This window comes from Miniopterus schreibersii, assembly GCF_964146895.1.
Source record: "Miniopterus schreibersii genome assembly, chromosome: 11".
Taxonomy (NCBI): Eukaryota; Metazoa; Chordata; class Mammalia; order Chiroptera; family Miniopteridae; genus Miniopterus; species Miniopterus schreibersii.
This window is the reverse complement of record NC_138111.1, coordinates 26,925,394-26,946,004: the sequence shown is the minus strand read 5'-3', so window position 1 is coordinate 26,946,004 and position 20,611 is coordinate 26,925,394. Positions and strand designations below refer to the sequence as shown.

Genomic DNA, 20,611 nt, shown 5'->3' with positions numbered 1-20,611 from the left:
GAAACTCTATACATCTGGGATTATGTCCCTAAGATCCAATTTATTCTGAAGTCCCTCCAGAAATACTTTTTCCCCCTCCCTCCCTTTGTACCCATCCTGCTGAGCTATTGAAAGCACCAGTGAAGAAGGGTCATTCTGGTCCTTCCAGAATTAACATCACCCTCAATCAGTGAGAATGCTCACCCAGAGCCTGTGATAGACATAAGAGAAAGTGAAACCCACGGAACAGGACAAATCCTTGTAGCTCAGTAGTACCCTTGTCCATTTCCAAATTCACTTGGAAAGAAGCAAGTGACCTAGAAGGTATCCTCTTATCTGTGTCCCACCAAATAGATTCTGAGCTCCTACCATAGGCCAGGCCTTTAAAGGGGCATTGGGGGAGGGTCATAAATGAGTATGGTCTGGGGTCTTGCAAGGAGAGTTTCACAGCAGCTGCGGACTTGAAAAAGACCCATTGATCACAAAAGTGGTGTCCTGTTGTATGAAGTTCTTACGTGTGTATGCGTGAGTATCCCATAGCTGTGCTTCTGTGAAAGCACGGCTGGTTTACCATTGGGATCTGGTATCCTCCACTTCCAAGATCCCACCTGAGAGCTGTGACCACCCAGCCAGCAGACAGAAGCATCTTAAACCAGGAACACTTTTCTGACATGCTCTAGTTTCTCAACCACATTCTAGTTTTCCCCTTCAGTCTAATACTAATACTGGAGATGATGGGTGGCACATGTGTTGAGCTCTTGTTCCACAGATGTCTTTGGTGTCCAAGAGGAGCCTGCCCAGTGTCAGGAACAAAGAAAAGACTTGGGTGATTCCTTCCACTTCTTTCACAAATGAAACAAGCCTACATTGTGCATTGGCTTCTAAAAATCTTAGAATCAAACATATGCCACATTCATGGTCATAAATCATTATTCCTTGCATTGATATATTCTTTTTTAAATATATATATATATATATCTTTATTGATTTCAGAGAGAGGAAAGGAGAGGGAGAGAGGAAAGGAGAGGGAGAAAGGAAAGGAGAGGGAGAGAGGAAAGGAGAGGGAGGTCAGTGCCCTGACCAGGAATCGAACCCTGATCGCCTGGATCCTAGGTCGACTCTCAACCGCTGAGCCACGCCTGGCCGGGTGATATTTTCTTTCTGTCAAATATACATACAGAAGAGTATAAAAAGTATATGTGTGATATTTAAGAAAAAATAATAAAATACATGTCATGGACCACCACAGGTGAAGAATTAGAATGTTCCAGTGAACATTCCCTCTCATTTCTCACAATTATAGTCCCTTCTTCTCTCTCTTCCAGAGGTAATCACTATTCTGACTTTCATGAAAATCATTTTACTGTAGGCAGAACTTAATGATCCCCGTCTCAGCCCATGATCAGCACTCTCCTGCCCATACATGAAGAGGACGGTCCCATAGAAGACAACCACAACAACTGTGAGGTGGGCAGAGCAGGTGGAGAGGCCTTTTTCCTCCCTTAGCTGAGGGGATCCTTAGGATGGTGCTGAGGATGAAAATGTGGGAGACAAAGAGGAACAGAACTGAGATCCCCAGGAAGATCACATTTGTCACTCCTATACTGATCACATTAATGGACGTGTCAGCACAGGCTACCCTTAGGGCAGCTAAGACCTCACAGGTGAAGTGGTTGATGCTGTTCCCACAGGAGGGCGGCCCCATTGCCAGGGAAGTTTGAACTATGGAGGCAGCGCTTCCAGCTGCCCAGGAGCTGGCAGTCATGGGCACGAAGGCAGCCTTGATAATTTAATGCACTTAATCAGAAACAAGACATAACACATTTGTTTTAGTGATTCTATGTCTTATGTGGCAATTCATCTCATTAAACTTCTATCATAAAAATAACTTTAAGTTTGCTCCATGTCCTTGCACTGTGCCTGCCACTAGTGATGTGATTAGTTGTGATTACTCTTTTTATTTCTTCTCTTCAGCTCATTCTTACAGAAAACATACTCCTATTGTTCCCAAGATCTCCTTTCTCATGGGAAGCACCAGATCCAGGGCTTTCCATCCATCCGTCCATCCATCCATCCATCCATCCTTTTGTCTGTCTGGACATCCATCCACCAAAACACTTGTTAATCACCCAGTGTGTAGGTATAACAATTCCTGTGAGGGACAAGGGTGACCCATGGCCCAAGTTTAAATGAGCTCACAGTCTGGCAGGGAGGGGAAGCAGCAGGATTTAGGAGAGGCCAGAGCATCTGAAAGGGCACTCGGGGTATTGGTGGAAATAGGGGTTATGAAAGGCTCCTTTGGTGATATAGAAACCAGCTGGGATTTTAAGGACAAAAGGAGACTGGACATGGAGAGAGAAGGGAAAGGGGGAGGCTTCCATGGTAACTTTGTGCTCTGGAAATGATGATACGTACTTAATAGTTTGAATCTGATGTTCCATGAAGAGAGACAGAGGACAAACTCCAAAAACCCACAGTGGATCACAGCTTCTGGAAATGTAGTTCTCTTAGGTAACTAAAACAGTGATTTTTTATTTATCATTCTACTGGGTCGTCTTCCCCCTGGATGAATGTCCCACAAGAATCAGTGGATATTATCAGTCCTTGAGCCTTTTGGCTCACCTGCTTAGGTATGTTACCCAGACTAATATCCTGTCACTAATTATGCTCCCCAGGTAATCTAGTCCAACCCCCACTCCCATTCTAGATCTTTTTCTGCACCACACTGAAGCATGGCTTTTCAGTTTCGGCTTGATCTATTCTAATGATAAAGAGGTCACTACATTACCAAGCAGTGTACTCCATTATTTGCAGAACTCCAGAGTATTAGAAAATTCTTTATATTGAACAAAGCAGGCAGCTTTCTGAGTCTTTCTCATTCATATGATGGTCAGCTTCCTTCTGAAATTACATAGAATTTGTGGAAAGCCATCAGGTTTGTAAGCCTCAGATTTGGGCTGTATTCTGCTTAACCTTCTAATCTGCTGTATAGACTTTAGTACTCCTTCCCTCTCTTCAACCCTCAGGTTACCCTATTCTGTTTTAGGACTAGAATTGATCAATGATGTTCAAACTCTTTACAAAAGAGAACTTTTGTTTTCTTAAATTCAGAACCCTCAAATGTAAAGCAGAGCTGCTCTTGTTGAAGTGGGGAAGGAAGGCTCGGGAAGCATTGGCTGCTCAGCCCTTGCGGCTCTTCTGAGTCCAGGCCACAGTGATGCACAGCTCCAGGAGACCTCATGTACACTGTAGACAACATAAATGATACCCTCACCCTCTGGAGCGTAACTCAAGGACAACTCCAGCCATTTCCATGGCTACTGTGTGAATGGAGCTCCCAGAAGTTGTATATGAGGAGGCTATGAAACCATGGGACCCTCTCATTTCTCAAGGTGTCTCTGAAGTTAGGTGAGGCCATGAAACGAGACTAAAAAATTTCATAGGTTTCTCACCATCTTGATTTTTCTGACCCAGGAAGAAGGAGATCTGCATGGCCCTCAATCTTTATGATACCAAGGAAATTGTTTCATTTCTTCCTTTCTCAAGCTCCAAGCCCTTTGGGAAAAAAGTCCAGAAGCTGAAAATGTGTTAAGAAAAAGTAAAGGATTACTCATAAGACCTCTCACTTACCTTGATTAGGAACTTATTGAGAAAGGGTCCCTATGTCTTGGGACAGACATGGCCCAGAAATAGCAATACCAGTTTGAAAGTCCCAGGCTGAGATGTCCACCTCTTATTTGAAGAGGTGGTGAAAGCCAGTTTTTCCCACTCTGTCTTGGTTCTGTGTTTTAGGCAAAATATCCAAAGGAACAACTAGTATATGTAGAAGAACATTTGAAATCAGTGCTGTAATTGGAACTACAGCACTGTAATTGGAGTGGTTAAAAGATTGGAAACAGAATCTTAGAAAGTCAGAAAACTTTTAAACTTCTGAGTCAAAGTCCCCAAGATCTAATTATGCTGAAAGCACTCCAAGAAGGCCTCTTTCCTCCTTCCTTTGTTCCTGCTGGAACTTTCTACTCTTAAGCCACTGAAGGACATCAAAGGAAGCATTTCCATGTTCTGATTGAATTTCTGCTAATTTCAAAATGCTTAACATTCTTGAAAAGAGCAGCTGGGAAGATAAGAATTATTTATAAACATGCTATGTTTATGACACATGGAACCAGCAGCTGTGGGCACATTGCTTCTAAACCAAGTGCTCAAGGTCATGACTGTGGACACTCAGGGAGACATCCACCTAGAGCTCTAGAGCTCTGGGGGGACTTCAAGGAGGAGGCAGTTTCTGGCCAGGACTTAAACAATGAAGGAGAATTTACAAATAAAGGGCTAGGCAAGGGATGGAGGAAAGGGGAAGACCATGCTGGGGACAAAGTCTGGCACAGATCTTAAGCCTGAATATTTCTTCCACAGCCTTAACAAGTCATGTGTTTAAAACACTTCAAGAACAGGAAGTATCGAACAAAGGCCAGGGAGGCCATTCTATGTTGGTGGAATCTGGAATGTGGAAGCAGCCTCTAAGATGGCCCCAGTGATTCTTGCCTACTGGGATTTATGGTCTTGTGTAATTTTCTCCTCATTAGTGACTTACTATTAACCAAAAGGCTACACTCTCTTGCTGGGTTTAATGAAGCAAACAGCCAGATTGGAGAGACCCATTTGGCAAGGAACTGAGGGAAGTCTGTGGGCAACAGACAATGTAGAACTGAGGTCCTCAGACCAACAACCCTCAAGGCACTGAATCTCACCAACATCCATGTAAATAAACTTGGAAGTAAACCCTCCCAGTCAAACCTTCAGATGAGATCCCAGCCCTAGCCAACATTTTTATAGCAGTCTTGTGAAACACCCTGAAGTAGAGGACCCAGGTAATCTATGTTCAGATCTACATAAACCATAAACCACACAATACAATGTTATAATTTCAGCTTCAAATGCTTATATAAATTTTAAAGAAATGAAGAGAAAAATAGAGTTTTCAATTTACCCACATATTTATAATTTCCAGTGCTCCTTTCCTTCTTAAAAAACCGAGTTTCCATCTGGTATCATAACTTTTCAACATGAAGAACTTCCTATAGCATCTTCTGTAATATAGATCTGCTGGAAATGAATACTCTTAGTTTTTATTTATGTGAAAGGGCCTTTATTTTGTATTCATTTTTGAAAGATTTTTGCTGGTTACAGAAAGTTTTTTCTTTTTTCTTTTTTAGTATTCTTAAAATGTTTTTCACTGTATTCTAGCTTGTTTTTTGTGTGTGTTTTTTTTCTCATGAAAAACCACCAGTCATTTAAATCTGTTTTTAAGATTTTCTCTTTATTCCCCTAGCCAGTTTTCTCAATGGTTAGAGCATCAGCTTATGAACTGAAGGGTCTCAGGTTTGAGTCCGTTCAAGGGCACACACCTTGGTTGCAGGCTCAATCCCTGGCCCTGGTCAGGACCTATGTGGGAGACAACCAATTGGTGTGTCTCACATCCATGTTTCTCTCTCTCTGCCTTCCACTCGGTCTGAAAAGCAATGGAAAAAATATCCTTGGGTAAAAAAAAAAAAGATTTTCCTCTTTTCCTTTTGTCTTCAGCCGTTTGACTATGATGTGTCTATGATATATTTTATTCAAACTTTTGTGTATTATTATATAATTTTATATTTTTAAATTTATGTTTATGCACGAGGTTTTCTGTGTTTCTTGGATCTGTGTCTTTATGTTTTTCACCACTTCTGGGATATTTTTCTCTATTATTTTTTGAAATAGTTTCCTGCTCTACTCTTTCTCTCTTTTCTTCTTCTGTGGTTCAAGTTACATACGTTAGACCATTTTTTATGGTCCCAAAGACTCATTTTTTTCTATCTTTTATCTCTGTTTTTCAGATTAAATACTATTTATTGGTCTATCTTGCATTTTGCTGACTTTTCCTTCTGTCATCTCCAATCATTTGAAAGCCCAGCTTGTTAGTATTTTTAATTTGAATGTTTCAGTTTTTAGTTATTCTTTTTTACTTTCCCTATTTCTATACTGAGATTTCCTATTTAATCATTCATTATGATTATATTTTTCTTTACTTTCTGGAGCAAAGTTATAATAGCTTAACTTTTTTTCTCTTTGCAGAAATTAGATTAGTGGTGGCCTAGTGTTAGGGAGTGAGGGGTATGGGTAGGAACAGATGTGCTCTATGTACAGCAAGGGAAGAAGGCGTTCCCCCAAATCAGCTCTAGGACATTAAACAGGAAATAATTAAACTGGAAACACTCTGAGCTCCTACAGTCAAAGAGGCATTAAATAGTGTCATTTGGCATGTCTTAGTGTTGGTAATTTTCCAAAATGCAGATTGGATTTTAGTTTGGACACCAATTAACTAGTGGCTGTTCCTCATTGCCATGCTCCCCAATACACAGTAGAGCAGAAAGCAACACAATTGGCACATACAAATTGCAGCTAGTCTGCACATGAACAAAGAAAGAAATATATATTTTTACAAAGTTTAATTTTATTTCTTATTTTTCAGCATAAAATTAAAATTTAAAAGTCACTTATTCTTGGTTCTAGATGATTTAGCACACCCTCTTTGTTCTACAGAGTTAATGCTTCATTGTTAATCACTCAGGAAAGCCCCATCCTGATGCGCATGGTTAGGGCAGTTTTGTGATAAAACTGAGCAAGTCTATGCTTACCATGTGGTCATTTCCTAGGGGACCTCTTATTATCACTGGGTGACGCAATTCTGACTTGCTAGGTTCTTCAGAGCAACCTTCACATCCTTGTTCCTCAGGCTGTAGATGATGGGGTTCAGCATGGGAGTCAACACTCCGTAAAACAGGGAGATGAGCTTGTCTGAAACATCCTGCTTGTCTGCCCCCAGTGGGTCCTTTGATTTGGGTTTGGCATACATAAAAATAATAGTCCCATAGAAGATGACCACCACTGTAAGATGTGCAGAACAGGTCGAGAAGGCCTTTTGCCGGCCCTCAGCTGAGGGAATCCTCAGGATGGTGGTGAGAATGAAGATGTAGGAGACAAAGATGAAAAGAACTGGGACCCCCAGGAAGATCACATTGGCCACCCCCATGCTGATCACATTGATGGAGATGTCAGCACAAGCCAACTTCAGCACAGCTAGGATCTCACACGTAAAGTGGTTGATGACATTGTCCCCACAGAAGGGTAATTGTACTGCAAGAGAGATCTGCGCCAAGGAGTTGACTCCACCAGCCAGCCAGGAGCTGGCAGCCATGGGCATGTAGGCAGCCTTGCTCATGACCATAGAGTATCTAAGGGGGTTGCAGATGGCCACATAGCGATCAAATGCCATCATGCCCAGAAGCACACACTCGGTGGCTCCCATGGCAAAGGAGAGAAACATTTGCACGGCACAGCCTGAGAAGGAGATGGTTTTCCTGGGAGTGAGGAAGCCATCCAGGACTAGAGGGATGGAAGAGGTTGTGTAGCAGATGTCCAGGAAGGAGAGGTTCCCCAGGAAGAAGTACATGGGGGTGTGCAGGCGGGAGTCAAGGATGGTCACCAGGATGAGGACCCCATTGCCCAGCAGGATCACTAGGTACATTGACAGGATGAGCACAAAGAACATTTTCTCCAGTTTCGGCTGATCTGACAGCCCCAGCAAGACAAATTCTGCCACAGAGGATTGGTTGGTCACTTCCATTTTAAATTCTTTCTTCTACCCTTAGGAAAACTGAGGGCAGCAAACATATGTTTATAGGGATCAATGTGTGGGGATTATTATGTGATGCTTCCAGCACTTATAATTAAATGTACCCTTTGACATACCAACTTGCAATATCAGTGTCTAAGGGATAAAATTCACTGTCTGCTAAAGTTACCTTAAAACTCAGGCTATATTTCATCAAAAGCAGGAAAGGGACAGCATGGAAGTCTAGTTAAACTATGATACCTGAAAGAATTTTAGCCAGATCAGTAGTGTTAACACACTTGAAGGAAGGGATGTGTAAGGATGAACCTACCTGGGAACCATAAAACAGAAACCCAGAGGGTCAGCCCTGACTGTTCCCAGATTGTCCCTGCAGTGTCCTTAGAGTCTTCAGGCTGTCATCTTCCGTGATGCTAACCACTGGCATCACCTCACTCCCTGGCTCTAGTTCTATGCTTGTATAATAATTTTTCTGATGGTAATTTGGCTCCCCCTGGAGTCCTGTACAAAAGTAGTGTGACGAACACAGGCCAGGAAGATTAGGGTTGGCCTAATATTTACATTTTTTACTTGATGTCTGGTTTATACTTTGTTTCTTATGAGTTTGTTTGGCCATCCCCCTTCATGACACTGTCAACAGGAGTTTCTGGCCGAAAGACCATGGAGACCTAACAGAAGCACTTCCACATCCCCCCTCTCTAACCGTGGACTTTGTCCACAGCACTGCAGTACCTCAGTCTGCTCCAGCCCTGGGGGTTGGGGAGCAGGAATAAAATCCAGGGACACGTGTCCTGTATGCCTCTCACATTGTGACCAGACTCTATGCTTCTGGGGCTATTTTATAAGTCACAGCTCCTAACTCAGGCCCTTCTCTATCTGAGTTGACCATTATAGCCACTGACACCACAGTAATGCTTTCTCCACAGGAAAGCAGACACTTCTACCCAGCCTTGCAGAGAGGGCTCTCAAAGGAGGTGCTGCCTACAAGATGTCCTTCAGTAACTATAGAATGGTCTAGTACATAAGAGAAAACCAAGTTCTGACTGCTCGCTCACCTTAAAGATGAGGAAACTGAAGCTCAGAGAGGCCACAGTGCCAGGGCTGGAGCCTGGTTCCTGACCTTCTCCCTAGGGCTCCTTCCCTCACCACTGTCTTCTGGGTCCTCCGTTTGTGCCAGAGCAGGTTTACTGAGAAGCAGAGGAGCAATTATGAAGTCTTGGTCCTTCTCGCTCTCCCTTGGACACTCATGAAAGGTACAGGTGTCACACCTTTCTCCAAAATATCTGCCCAGTAGCAGGGTTTGGGTGAGTGGGGTGTCTCTGGGCTTCACACTTTGCACCTGTGACTATTACACTGTTGCTGGTTGGGGAAGATTGGACGGGAGAAACCAGGCACAGTCTGAAGCTATCCTCACAGTTTTCAGAGATTAACTGTGGACGCTGGGAATATTTAGGGGAAAGAGATCTATTTTTAGAGACAGTAATGCTATTGACTGGAGATTCTCAGACTTGGCAGGAATGCTGTAAAATAACTAGCCTTGCCTCTTTCACCTCCCTTGTATGAATATCTTCCGTGAAACACAATTTTTCCATTTCTGCTCTGAACATCTTGAGTTGCATGAGTGCATGGCTCCCATTCCTTTGTCAGACAGATGTGATTGTTGGAAAGTTTTCCTTTACCTTAAGGAGAAACTTCCTTCTAATGTCATCCCCACTCCTCACTCCTGCCTGCCTCCACACGGGCCTAGATTCCCAGGACATGCCTGCTCTCTTCCTTTAGAAAAACCCTGCAGAGACATGGAAGCTGTGACCAGGCCTCCCTCACAACTGCCTCTTTTCTTCCCCCCACCTGCCTGGAGCAGCTTTAGCCACAGAGAGAACTCGGTCTATGTCCAGGGTAGGGATGAGGCCATAGCGGGGACAGGAGCTCACCTGGACAGAAGGTCTCTTGGCAGGGAGGGTGCTGGAAGGCCTCTGGGCTTGGCAGGTGATTGCTTCAGCTGCCCAGCTTGGCCATCCCCTGTACGGCCCTACCCGCTGGGGCTGTGCCTGGATGTGTGCAGCAAATCCTGTTTAGCTGTCTTGAGGCTCAGTAGTCCGTTCAAATTTTACAGCAAAGTAAGGAAAATTTAGGGTTGACCATAGTTGAAGGGGCTCTGGCTGCTCCCTTTCAGTGGCCTTCTCCATGCCCAGCAAGATAACCAGAGGAAGGACAACCTGAGTGGTGCTTCCCAGTGGTCCTGGTGGTCACGCCCAGCCTGCACACTCAGGGCAGACACCCTCTGCTTTTTGTCCCTCGCCCTCTCCCCAGAGGTTCTGTCACGGAGCCGTGGAGCAATTTAGAGCTCTGGTTGTTTGGGGCCAGTTTTAATCCCAGAAGCAATTGAAAGATTGGTGAGAGTACTCACAGGAGTTGAGGGTCTGTGTCCCATAAACCCAATTAGATAAGATGCAGACAGTTCTATGTAAATATTAACTCTCACTACAGAGAAATGCTCCTTAGATTAGAAGGTTCCCATCTTGTTTTTGCAGACCCTCACGGAAGTAGAGGGACAACTAAGGTCTGGCTGTGCTTTGCCCACAACGGTGTATGTTAGGGGGGCTCTGCACGTGTCGTTGCAAAGCTAAGTGTCAAAATGAGAGGTGGAGGGTTTGCCTCATTCCCAAGAGACACACTGGTCTTCCGCATGCTCCAGAGCAGCCGGCCCTCACCCCAGCCCCTCAACACTGTCCCTCAGAGCTGACCAGGCCTGGCCTCTGCCTTGCACCAGGCACTGGAAAGAGAGCAGAAATGACAGCTACAGCCTGTGAGATGATTGCCAAGTACCCCTGAGTTTTATGAGAGCCCAGAAGCAAGGAGGAGTCAGTGGTGGGAGGTCAGAGGGGAGGTTGTGAGGGGCACCAATGTGAGAGACCTGTCAGGAGAAGGAATTATAAGGCTTAGGGACAGGTCAAGGTTAAAGAAAAAGACTGAACCAAGGGGGCATCAGTTCATAACTAAGAGAGGGAAAGGAAAACAGAACAAAACAAGAGACAGGAGGGAGGGCATTTAAGCTGGCATAGGAGACGGGGGCTGAGAGCTTGTTTGGACATTCAGTCACAACAGCGAATTCCTCTGTCCAGCTCCTTGTTCTAAACCAGGCACTGAGAATACTAAGATAAATAAAAAGTCTTTCCTGTAATTGGCAGACAAAGAGGGCTGGAGTTGACAGTGGGATGCTAATTTTAGTAGATGTTGCCACTTGCTGAGAACACAGTGCTTTTAACCAACCTCCCTTGAAAGGTTTCCCCAGATTAACTAACGCTACTCATTCCCCCTGCAAAGTGCATGGGCCAACACCCAGGGCAAGTCGCATGCTCGGGGACAGTGGGCTGGCAGGTACGTCTGCTCCTACTATCTGGGAGGGACGCTAAAAGGCAGTTACGTATATTCCCCAGGCTGCTGAAGCCAGTGATTAATCTTGTAGTTATATTAATTTTATTTAAATTACATAAACGGAGCTAAAGAGGGCGAAAAGAATTGCTTAAATGAAAACTAAGTGGAATGCTTTGGAGAGACTGATTAAAGGCAAGTTGTTAAAATGAATTGCTGTCATATCAGATGTCAGGGAGACAGCTGTAAAATTCTAGACAGATTCAACACTCTGATCCTTGTGCAAAAGTCTTTGCGTTCTGACTCCACTTTAAGAAAATTGAAATAGACAACTGTAGACAATGTATCATAGGTGTGGTTAGTTACAAGTCCAATTTGTGGGCTCATAGGCAAGAAAAGGCTCTCTTTCTATAGTAAAGCTTGGCAAATAAGTCCAGTTATATGTTGTAAATTAAAAGAGATGTTTAAGGCAGTGGTTCTCAAACTTTTTGACCTCAGGACCCCTTTACATTCTTCAAGTACTCTTCTGTTTCTTCTCCTCTGATACTCCCATTACACGTTATGTTATACACTTCTCACAGTTGTCTCACAGTTCTTGGATAGTCTACTTTTTTTTTTTTTTTTTTTGGTCTTTTTTCTCTTTGCTTTTCTGTTTTGGAACTATCTAGTGACATATCCTCAAGCTTAAAGATTCTTTCCTCAGCTGTGTCCTCCAGTCTACTCATGAGCCCACCGAAGGCATTTTTCATTTGTTACAGTGTTTTTCATTTCTAGCATTTCTTTCTGATTCTTTCTTAGAACCATCTCTCTACAAACATTACCCATCTAGTCTTGCATGATGGTCTCCTGGAAATTCCCTCGTATGTGACAAGTCACTTTTCTCTTGCTGCTTTCAACATTCTCCTTTGACCTTCGACTTCTGACACTTTAGTTATAATGTGACTTATTGCAGACCTCTTTGTGTTCAACCTATTTGGGGTCCTATGGGCTGATAGACTTTGGGTGTCTACTTCTGTCCTCAGATTTGGGAAGTTTTCAGTTATTATTTCTTCACATTAAGCTGTCTCTTTCTCTCTTCTCTTCCTAGGACTCCCCTGGCATCCTCTCAATCCCGTAGGCTTTCTTCACTCTTTTTCTCCTGTTCTTCTTTCTCCTCCTACTGGATAATTTCAAATGACCTCTCCTTAAGTTCACTGATTCTTTCCTCTGGGTACTAATTCTTCTTCGGTAAGAAGATGGGAGTTGGTATCAGAGTTCTTTGTAGACTCTGTCATTCATGTGGGCACCACGGCCCACGTTATCCCCTGGGAAATGCACAGAGTTCTCATCACAGAGCGTGGGTCCAGCCACTCTCCAGAGTGCTTTTGTCATTTTCATAAACGCTGAGGAAAAGAAGCCCCGAGGACCCCTGGCTGGAGACCTGCACAGCCCACAGATAACCTCAGGCTTCAGGCTAGAGATTGGCATGTTTAGGGATTTTCTCTTAGGGAAAAGTTTCACCCATCTGAGCCCTCACTTAGACCTTCTATAGAAGTCTACCAGCCCCACAGGCCACATCTCTCTGAGTACAAGGGGTTCAGAAGGGGCAAGAGAAAGTTGAAAGGTAATTAGGGAGAGGCACCGGTGGGCTCATTACTTTTCTAGGTGCTGCAGACAAACATATCTGGAACTATCAGGTCCATTTAGAGACTGTCCCAGTCCTGGGCACTCTTACTTTTGGGGACTTCATCCCACATCATGTCAAAGTGCACCTACATCTCATTTTAAGTATAATTTAGTAGTAAATTTGAAATAATTTTTCTATTTCTGTTATTAAAATTATTTGACTTACAAGTGACTCACTTCATTTACATATGATTTCTCAATAATCATGAAAATTCAGGAATTCTTGCAAAGTGAAAGTACCTAACTACAGATTGTTTTGAAATACGATGCATGACTATAAAAATGTATTCATTACCAAGGTTGACACCATGTTCCCTTTTGTAGGCATGAAAATAAATAATTGTTAAGATATTTTTAGGGTTTTTGTTTTGGGGTTTTGTATGTTTGTTTTTGTAGTTAGGAGCAACACGTTTTCCAGACCTCAAACACCTTTGTCCTTGGAGGAAAAACCCCCATATGCCTGACCACTACACCTTCACGTCCAGGGGGTAAAACAGCCCTGCCTACGCTCTGCTAAAGGGAATAAAAACACTTTTACAGTAAATACAAATTGAGATCCATTTATAGAAGTGAAAGGTAAAGGTATTTAATTTAGCAATTAATGTTTACAGAATAACTCTTTGTATGAACAAAAAGAATTTATTTGAGATAATGAGATGTTGATATTAAGAAGCGTTGCCATTAATTTACAACTGTTTCCCAAACCTTGTCCTGTCTAATGCTTCCCCAAACCCCATGATGGTCAGTAAGACTGATACTTGGATATGAGCAGATGGAGGGACCCTCCTTTGTTGGGCTATAGCGTCTTGCATTTGTGATGTCAAACGCAGCTTTGACCACTGCCCTCTTAATGCCAGGAGCTTCCCCTTCCTTCAGGCTTGGATTTCCTCAAAGGCTAGGAGATGTGGGGTTTGTGGTGGAACAATGGTACCATTGGGCCTCATGGTTGAACAGGCACTGGAATGTCAATCAGGATCTGAGTGACTCCTGCTGGCCCCTCTGTGGCAGAGCTCTGTGCCCCCCAATTCTTGGGCTCTGCCATGTTACAATCACCCTGGCCTTGCTCCTCTTACTCCAGCTGGGACTAATCACCCCCTCCTCTCCTCACCATGCCCTGACTTCAGCTGCCACAGATCAGGCTTTTTCTCACTGAGCCCTCTTTGTGTTACTCTGCTTTCTCTTTCCCCTCCCTCCTTCCTTTCATCAGCTGCTGGCTGTGTCCTGGTGTTTTGAATTCAAGCTGCTGAGGAACAGATCTAAGCGCTTTGGTTGGTCATCACCCAATACAGGCCACCAGACAGCCCACATGCTGACTGTCCCCGGGATAGGTGTCTACCTGTTTCATTCAGGTGAGTCCTGCCGCCTGGGTACCTCATGGTACAGAGCCCTGAAACAATGGAGGAGAGCGTGGACATATTCAGTGAGGCTTCCTGGGTTGAAGTAGTGAATCCAGGAACTATTGTTTAGATAATCCTGTATTCATACATCAGAATTTACGCGTTCACTTCTCCACTCAGTGCTTGCTGCAGGAGTGGTCTCTCTTCCGTGAGGAGGCAAAGCTTTGGTCCCCCACTTTTCATGGAGACAACTTCCCCCTTCTCCCTCTTTCCTTTTCCCTCTTCAGGGAAGTGTTTCTTGACTTCATAGCACCTGATTCCTGTCCCGGTTTTATCTCAAAATGGTGGTGATTATTTTCTGCCTTCACAGAGAATGTGATTCCTGATAGAATCTCTAAGTGTTTTGAGCAGGGCTGAAACCTTTTAACCAGGCATCTGGTTACAGACCTTGTGAATTCTGAGAGGTGTCATGTCCACCTTTGTCCTCAGGAAGCCACAGAAAACAAATGCTGCCCTGGGAAATGCTGGTGTTGCTGGGGTTCACCACCCCTTTGGTCAGCTGCACTCATCTTTGGGGAACTCACATGTACACTGACAAACGTTCACACACATGGGGTAAGTCACAAAGTGTGAGTCAGCTCCAGCACACCACAGACCTTGGGCCTCGGTTCACCTCCAGAAGTTTGGCCCCTGCCTCCCTCTGGGCTTTCACAGCAGTGTGGGCATTCTCCCCGTCCCGTACTTCCTACCTTGTTTGGTAATTTTCTTTTCATGTGCCTCTCTGTTGCCACTAGAGGGTGCACTCTGGAAAGTAGAATTTTACTGCCTTTTATGCAATAATCACTTGCCGAACAAAGAAATGTACCATTCTCTGGACCCATCCCTGTTCTGGGTCCCATTGTGTCAATGACTCCCAAGAGGTTTCAGAGCACATGCAAACGTGATAGGAATCTGGAAGGACAATGATTTAGATGGACATTAAATGAAGACTGAGGAAGAACAGGGCAGGTTGCTTTAAGGGTCTTAATCCAATGAGCTGAAAATTTAAAAGAAAGTATGTCTTTCACTCAAACCTTCCAAAAAACACTGTATAAGCATGGACTTGGAGTGGTGGGGCTCGGCTACAACACAGGAAAAAAGACTGTGGGGTCCAAATGAGTCATGTAATCACTGATTAGCAGACTGCTGCTGGACTCTGTGAATGGATTATAGTGTTCAGAGAAAAGGAAGGGAGGGAAGGAGAAAGGGAAAAGGGGGGAGGGAGAGGAAGCAGCCAGCAAACCTTCTCCAGTGCCTTCACCTTAATTGGATCTTGGGGATGTTATCCCAGAAGAATACAAACTTTCTAAACTGAGTACAACTCACTTTCCAAACTTTAAATGACTTTAGGGACTAAAATGGTCCCAAAGAACAGACTGGAATTTAAATTATCTTCTAAGGGCACTGTCCAGTCCTTTGGAGAGTGTACCTTGAACACACAGGCAGGTGGAGGGGAGAGGACTGGCTGGACCCTTCACCTGTCACACATCTGAACCCTCACCCTGGAACTTCAGACCCAGTGTCACTATGTTTGACATGTGGCCTCTTCCCAACCCTTAGGAAACAAATCATTGTTGCTCACCACTTTTCTTATAAAGGTAAGTGCAGGTTTTGATCATACCAAAATTTTCATAAGCACAGCTCCATTTCTGCCATCAAACTTGATTGTCATAGAATGGGGGCTTGAGAAGGGGAGATAGGAAGCCCTTTCACTGGTGTGGTGTTAGTCTTGTGGAGTCAAATAGACCCATCAAACTGCAAGGGTCTCTAAGGTCATCTGGCTTTGCCCTGCTTTGTGCAGAGGGGAAAGGGCTTGCCCAAGACCCCATAGCTCGTAGCTTTCTTCTCATGCAGTTGTCCCTTCTGGGTTAAAAATTGGGGCGCTTTCTCCTTTCGTGCTTAAGAATTCAAAGCTCAGCAATATAATAATAAGGAGTCTTGTTTCTGGATCTGATGATGAAGACACAGAGGGAGTATTTTCCTTACCTGATCCAGGGTCTTGGGAGAGGCTGGAGGACTGGCTGACAGCGAAAACCCAACCTGGGACAGACTTATTGCCCCAGGACATGCATCACAGGTAGCAGTGTGTCCTGGGCACTGGAGCCCAGTGTGTCCTGGAAAACTTGAGGATTCAAGCTGGGGGCTGTTCTCAGTACTAACCTGCTTTTGTAGTCAATTTCTAGATCATATATGTGCCTCTTAAGAGCTATACTGATTTTTTTAAAGGCCCTGGGAGAGGAATAGAGACTACTCTTGTTTATGTTCATGCTGAAGCCACACTGTTTCTGGATATTTGGAGGGCTTTCTGTGGAAGAGGGATTAACGCTGCAAAGAAACAGATTTTAGCTCAATATCAAAGAGGAACTATTTCCAAGTGAAAAGATCCTCACCAGGAAGTTCATAGCACCACATCACTCAGGGAGTCAGTCAGGCTGGAGGACTGTGAGGAATGTAGTAAGGGGCTTTCGACTTTGGGAAGGGAGCAGATTGCTAAGGCCTATTGTCAGTAGCATTAGAGTGATTTTTATAGTCAGTGGCGATGATGATGACAACAATGATGATGATGTAATTACTTATGTAATTAATTATGGTGACCACCACTCCCTCACCCCTACTAGATTTTGAGCTCTTTGAGGTCAGGAGCTATGTCTTTCATTGCTGTGATCCCGGCACCTAGAATTCTACCTGGCCCAGAGCAGATGCTCAATAAATGCCTGTCAACCTGAATTGAATTATTTTGGCTCTGACTTGGTAACAGCTATAACGCTAAGCAAAAAGGGGAGTGTCTCAGCTTCCCATGAAGGAAGTTCCCCTGCACACAGAGAAAGCGGCCAGATGACTGAGAGCACTTGGAACTATGGACATTTGGGACGTTCATGAGTAATTTAGATACAGAGCAAATAAAACTGAATGCCCAGCACCCTCATTGTTGCCTATAAGTTTTCTACTGGTCCAGAATAAATCCGTTTCGGGAGTGCTTAGCAGTCTGCGGAGAGATTCAAGCTTCCCAGAAAGAAGAGCTGACAGAGCTGGACTCAAGGCTCCGGGAACAGTCTCAGGGGGAAGCCAGTGCCTCTGGCGCAGGCAGACTGAGAATGACCAGGAGAAGGGATGTTCAGTCAGAACTCTCCTTCAACTTGGCCACAGTGCACACAAGGCCCGCTTGCAGTCCTAAATGTAAAAAAGGATCGATAGCATGTTCAGACCTTGACACTGTGGACTGGGCTAATTCTCTCAGCAGCAGAGGTGCTCTTGGCTCCCACTGGCCCAAAGGAAAGGGCACGCTTGAGTTTCAGTTTTTTTCCTGTTGATTTTCTTTTTTTAAAGCTTTTTAAATTAAATGTATTAGGATGACATTGTTAATAAAATTATAATCTGTATATTACATTGTATGTTTACTGCCCAAAGTCAAATCTCCTTCTGTCGCCTTTTAACCTTTACTCCCTACCGCCCCCCCATCCCTCTTTCCCTCTGGTAACCACCATTCCGTTGTCTGTGTCTATGAGTTTTTGTTTGTGCGTCCTGCTTCTTCATTTGTTGCTTTCAGTTTTATATTCCACATATGAATGAAATCAAATGGTTCTTGACTTTTGCCGTCTGACTTATTTTGCTGCTTTAGCACAATATTCTCAAAATCCATACTGTCACAAATGGCAGTATTTCATCTTTTCTTATGGCAGAGTAGTATTCCATTGTATGTATGCACTACATCTTCTTTATTCAGTTATCTATCAAAGGACACTGCAGTTGTTTCCAGGTCCTGACCATGGTGAATAATGTAGCTTGGTGGCCCGGTATGGCCTGGATGTAGCTTGGTGGCCCAGTATGGCCTGGGCCCCACAATGCGGTGCTCCATGGCTGGCACACAGCACCTCTGTAGCCACAAGAGCCCTAACCTTTGCAAGCTCACAAGCCACAGTTTGAATCACCCTGATGATCTTCATTTATGTTGTCTTGTTGCCTGTGTGCCTATTTTTTTAAAGTGTACACCAGATGTTGTATTGACAAATTTATTTGGGGAAATGATTTAGAGACTGCAGTGATGTTACCTTCCTTCACAGTGGATTTATATTTGCTTCTGTTAGATATTTGGGAGCACGAAAAATCTGGGGCAACCTCAATCCAATTTCAGGGCTTGGGAAGACTTGAAGCTAGTGACAAAACCTGTAAATGTGTGTTCTTTCTCATTCATTCTTATTCTTATGGTGCTGCCCTAGGGTCCAGGTGGGGGGCCATCCCCTCCCAACAGAAGGAAGTTTAGTCAAGAACAACTTCATGGTGGGCCTTACCCTTCAAAACCTGTTCCCCACCTCCAGGGGCCTGTCAGTAGTGCTTCTTGGCCTCTCAGTGACCACCTCCAGAGGCTGCAATGTATTCTCAAATGTTGGTCTTACTTCTGCCAGCTTAACTCATAGACACCAGGGATCCTCATCCTGGTGACCATCCTTGACTCCCTTGAGTTCCTATTTATCCCAGAATTATGACCCTATGATTCCTTGTTGTTTTATTGCTTTGCCAATGCTTTACACAGATGTTTTATATAGTTTGTCCAGTTTTTATAATCACCATCTGCAAGAGAGTTAGTCCAAATTAACTCATTTGTTCTTACTGAAGGCAGAAGTTAAATATTGACCTCTACTACACTTTTCCTAGAAGCCTGCAGAGAGGACTGAATGATCAGAACTAGTCTCCAGTTGCTCAGGAGGATGGAGATTTTGCCTGGCTGCCCAGGCATGTTTGGAGCCAGAGAGTACTGAGTTGACCTTCTGAGTTACTGCAAGTGACAGAGTAGATGCACCATGGACAAGTCCAATCGCACCTCCCCGGTGGTGGGGTTCGTTCTCCTGGGCCTCTCTGCCCACCCAAACTTGGAGAAAACATTCTTTGTGCTCATCCTGCTGATGTACCTGGTGATCCTGCTGGGCAATGGGGTCCTCATCCTGGTGACCATCCTTGACTCCCGCCTGCACACACCCATGTACTTCTTCCTGGGGAACCTCTCCTTCCTGGACATCTGCTACACAACCTCCTCAGTCCCCCTCATTCTTGACAGCTTCCTGACCCCCAGGAAAACTATACCCTTCTCAGCCTGTGCCGTGCAGATGTTTCTCTCCTTTGCCATGGGAGCCACAGAGTGTGTGCTTCTGAGCATGATGGCGTTTGATCGCTACGTGGCCATCTGCAAACCCCTTAGATACCCTGTGGTCATGAGCAAGTCTGCCTACGTGCCCATGGCTGCTGGCTCCTGGGCAGCTGGTGTCACCAACTCAGTAGTTCAGACATCCCAGGCCATGAGGCTGCCCTTCTGTGGGGATAACGTCATCAACCACTTCACCTGTGAGATCCTGGCTGTCCTGAAGTTAGCCTGTGCTGACATCTCCATCAATGTCATCAGCATGGTCGTGGCCAACATGATCTTCCTTGCAATCCCAGTCCTGTTCATTTTTGTCTCCTATGTGTTCATCATTGCTGCCATCCTGAGGATCCCCTCAGCCGAGGGAAGGAGAAAGGCCTTCTCTACCTGCTCTGCCCACCTCACAGTCGTGATCGTCTTCTATGGGACCATCTTCTTCATGTATGGGAAACCCAAATCCAAGGACCCACTAGGAGCAGACAAACAGGATCTTTCAGACAAGCTCATTTCTCTCTTCTATGGGGTGGTGACCCCCATGCTGAACCCCATCATCTACAGCCTGAGGAACAAGGATGTGAAGGCCGCTGTGAAGAACCTGGTCCATCAGAAACACCTAACTAAGTGACCGTCACAGATTCCCGGGCTGTCAGAACGCAAGAGCTCCGAACTCCTCATGGTACTTGTGGGAAAACGGTAACCCAGGGAGGTCCTCGGGCTATTAGTGGAAAGAGCCTTTTCATTTCTGGCACTGCTGATTAGTTTATTGGCTTCATACAAAACTACACTGTATCATATCATAGCTACATTTTCCTGCCCAAATCTTAAATCCTCTGATCCCAGAACTTGATGAATATCTATAAAGAGTTACAGATGTGGGCAAAAGAAACAAACAAAAATTGCAGTGGTAAGGGCCTTAGAGAATATTGTCTTTCCCTGTGTAGAACTGCTGCTTACTCTCTTCTGCTCTGGTCTCATCCCAAAGACCTTTGCTCTGATACAGGGATCAACTGGAAAATGTCATCTGCCTCAACATATAACAGTGATCATTAGCACCAGGGCAGAAATGCCACTCATATATTAGCACGAGAAATGGCAGGCCTTATCTTGAGCAGCGGCTTTGTTTTGATCTAATGGAATCTTGTCATTCACTATTGGCTCTTCTTTATTGTCACTGCAGGGAAGCTCAGGGGCAGACATGCCACCTCGCCGCAGCAGTTAGCAGAATGCTGCATGACTGAGTGCCAGCAGCTCCCAAACTTTCATCCATGCCGCTGATGTGGCACATGGATGGCAGTTACGTACACCCAGCACGCACTCCATAAATATGTCCACAGAGTGATGAAACCCCAAAAAGATCGTGGGGAAGCCAATGCAAAAATCATTCTTAACTCCACAGCTAACAAGAAGCCAGCAGTAAGA

General features: G+C 44.6%; 2 protein-coding genes across 2 annotated transcripts; one reads left to right on the top strand and one right to left on the bottom strand.

Annotated features, from left to right (window-relative positions):
* Window positions 1-6,682: 6,682 nt before the first annotated feature.
* LOC308564091 (olfactory receptor 13C7-like) lies at window positions 6,683-7,639 on the bottom strand (the record flags this gene model as incomplete). The annotated part of the gene is made up of 1 exon (XM_081151791.1): window positions 6,683-7,639. The coding sequence occupies one exon, from the start codon at window positions 7,637-7,639 to the stop codon at window positions 6,683-6,685; it is 957 nt and encodes a 318-aa protein (XP_081007917.1).
* An 11,218-nt stretch (window positions 7,640-18,857) lies between these two features.
* On the top strand, window positions 18,858-19,817 carry LOC308564105 (olfactory receptor 13C7-like; the record flags this gene model as incomplete). Its single annotated transcript, XM_081151816.1, has 1 exon — window positions 18,858-19,817. One exon carries the CDS (start codon window positions 18,858-18,860, stop codon window positions 19,815-19,817), a length of 960 nt encoding a protein of 319 aa, XP_081007942.1.
* Window positions 19,818-20,611: the final 794 nt, after the last annotated feature.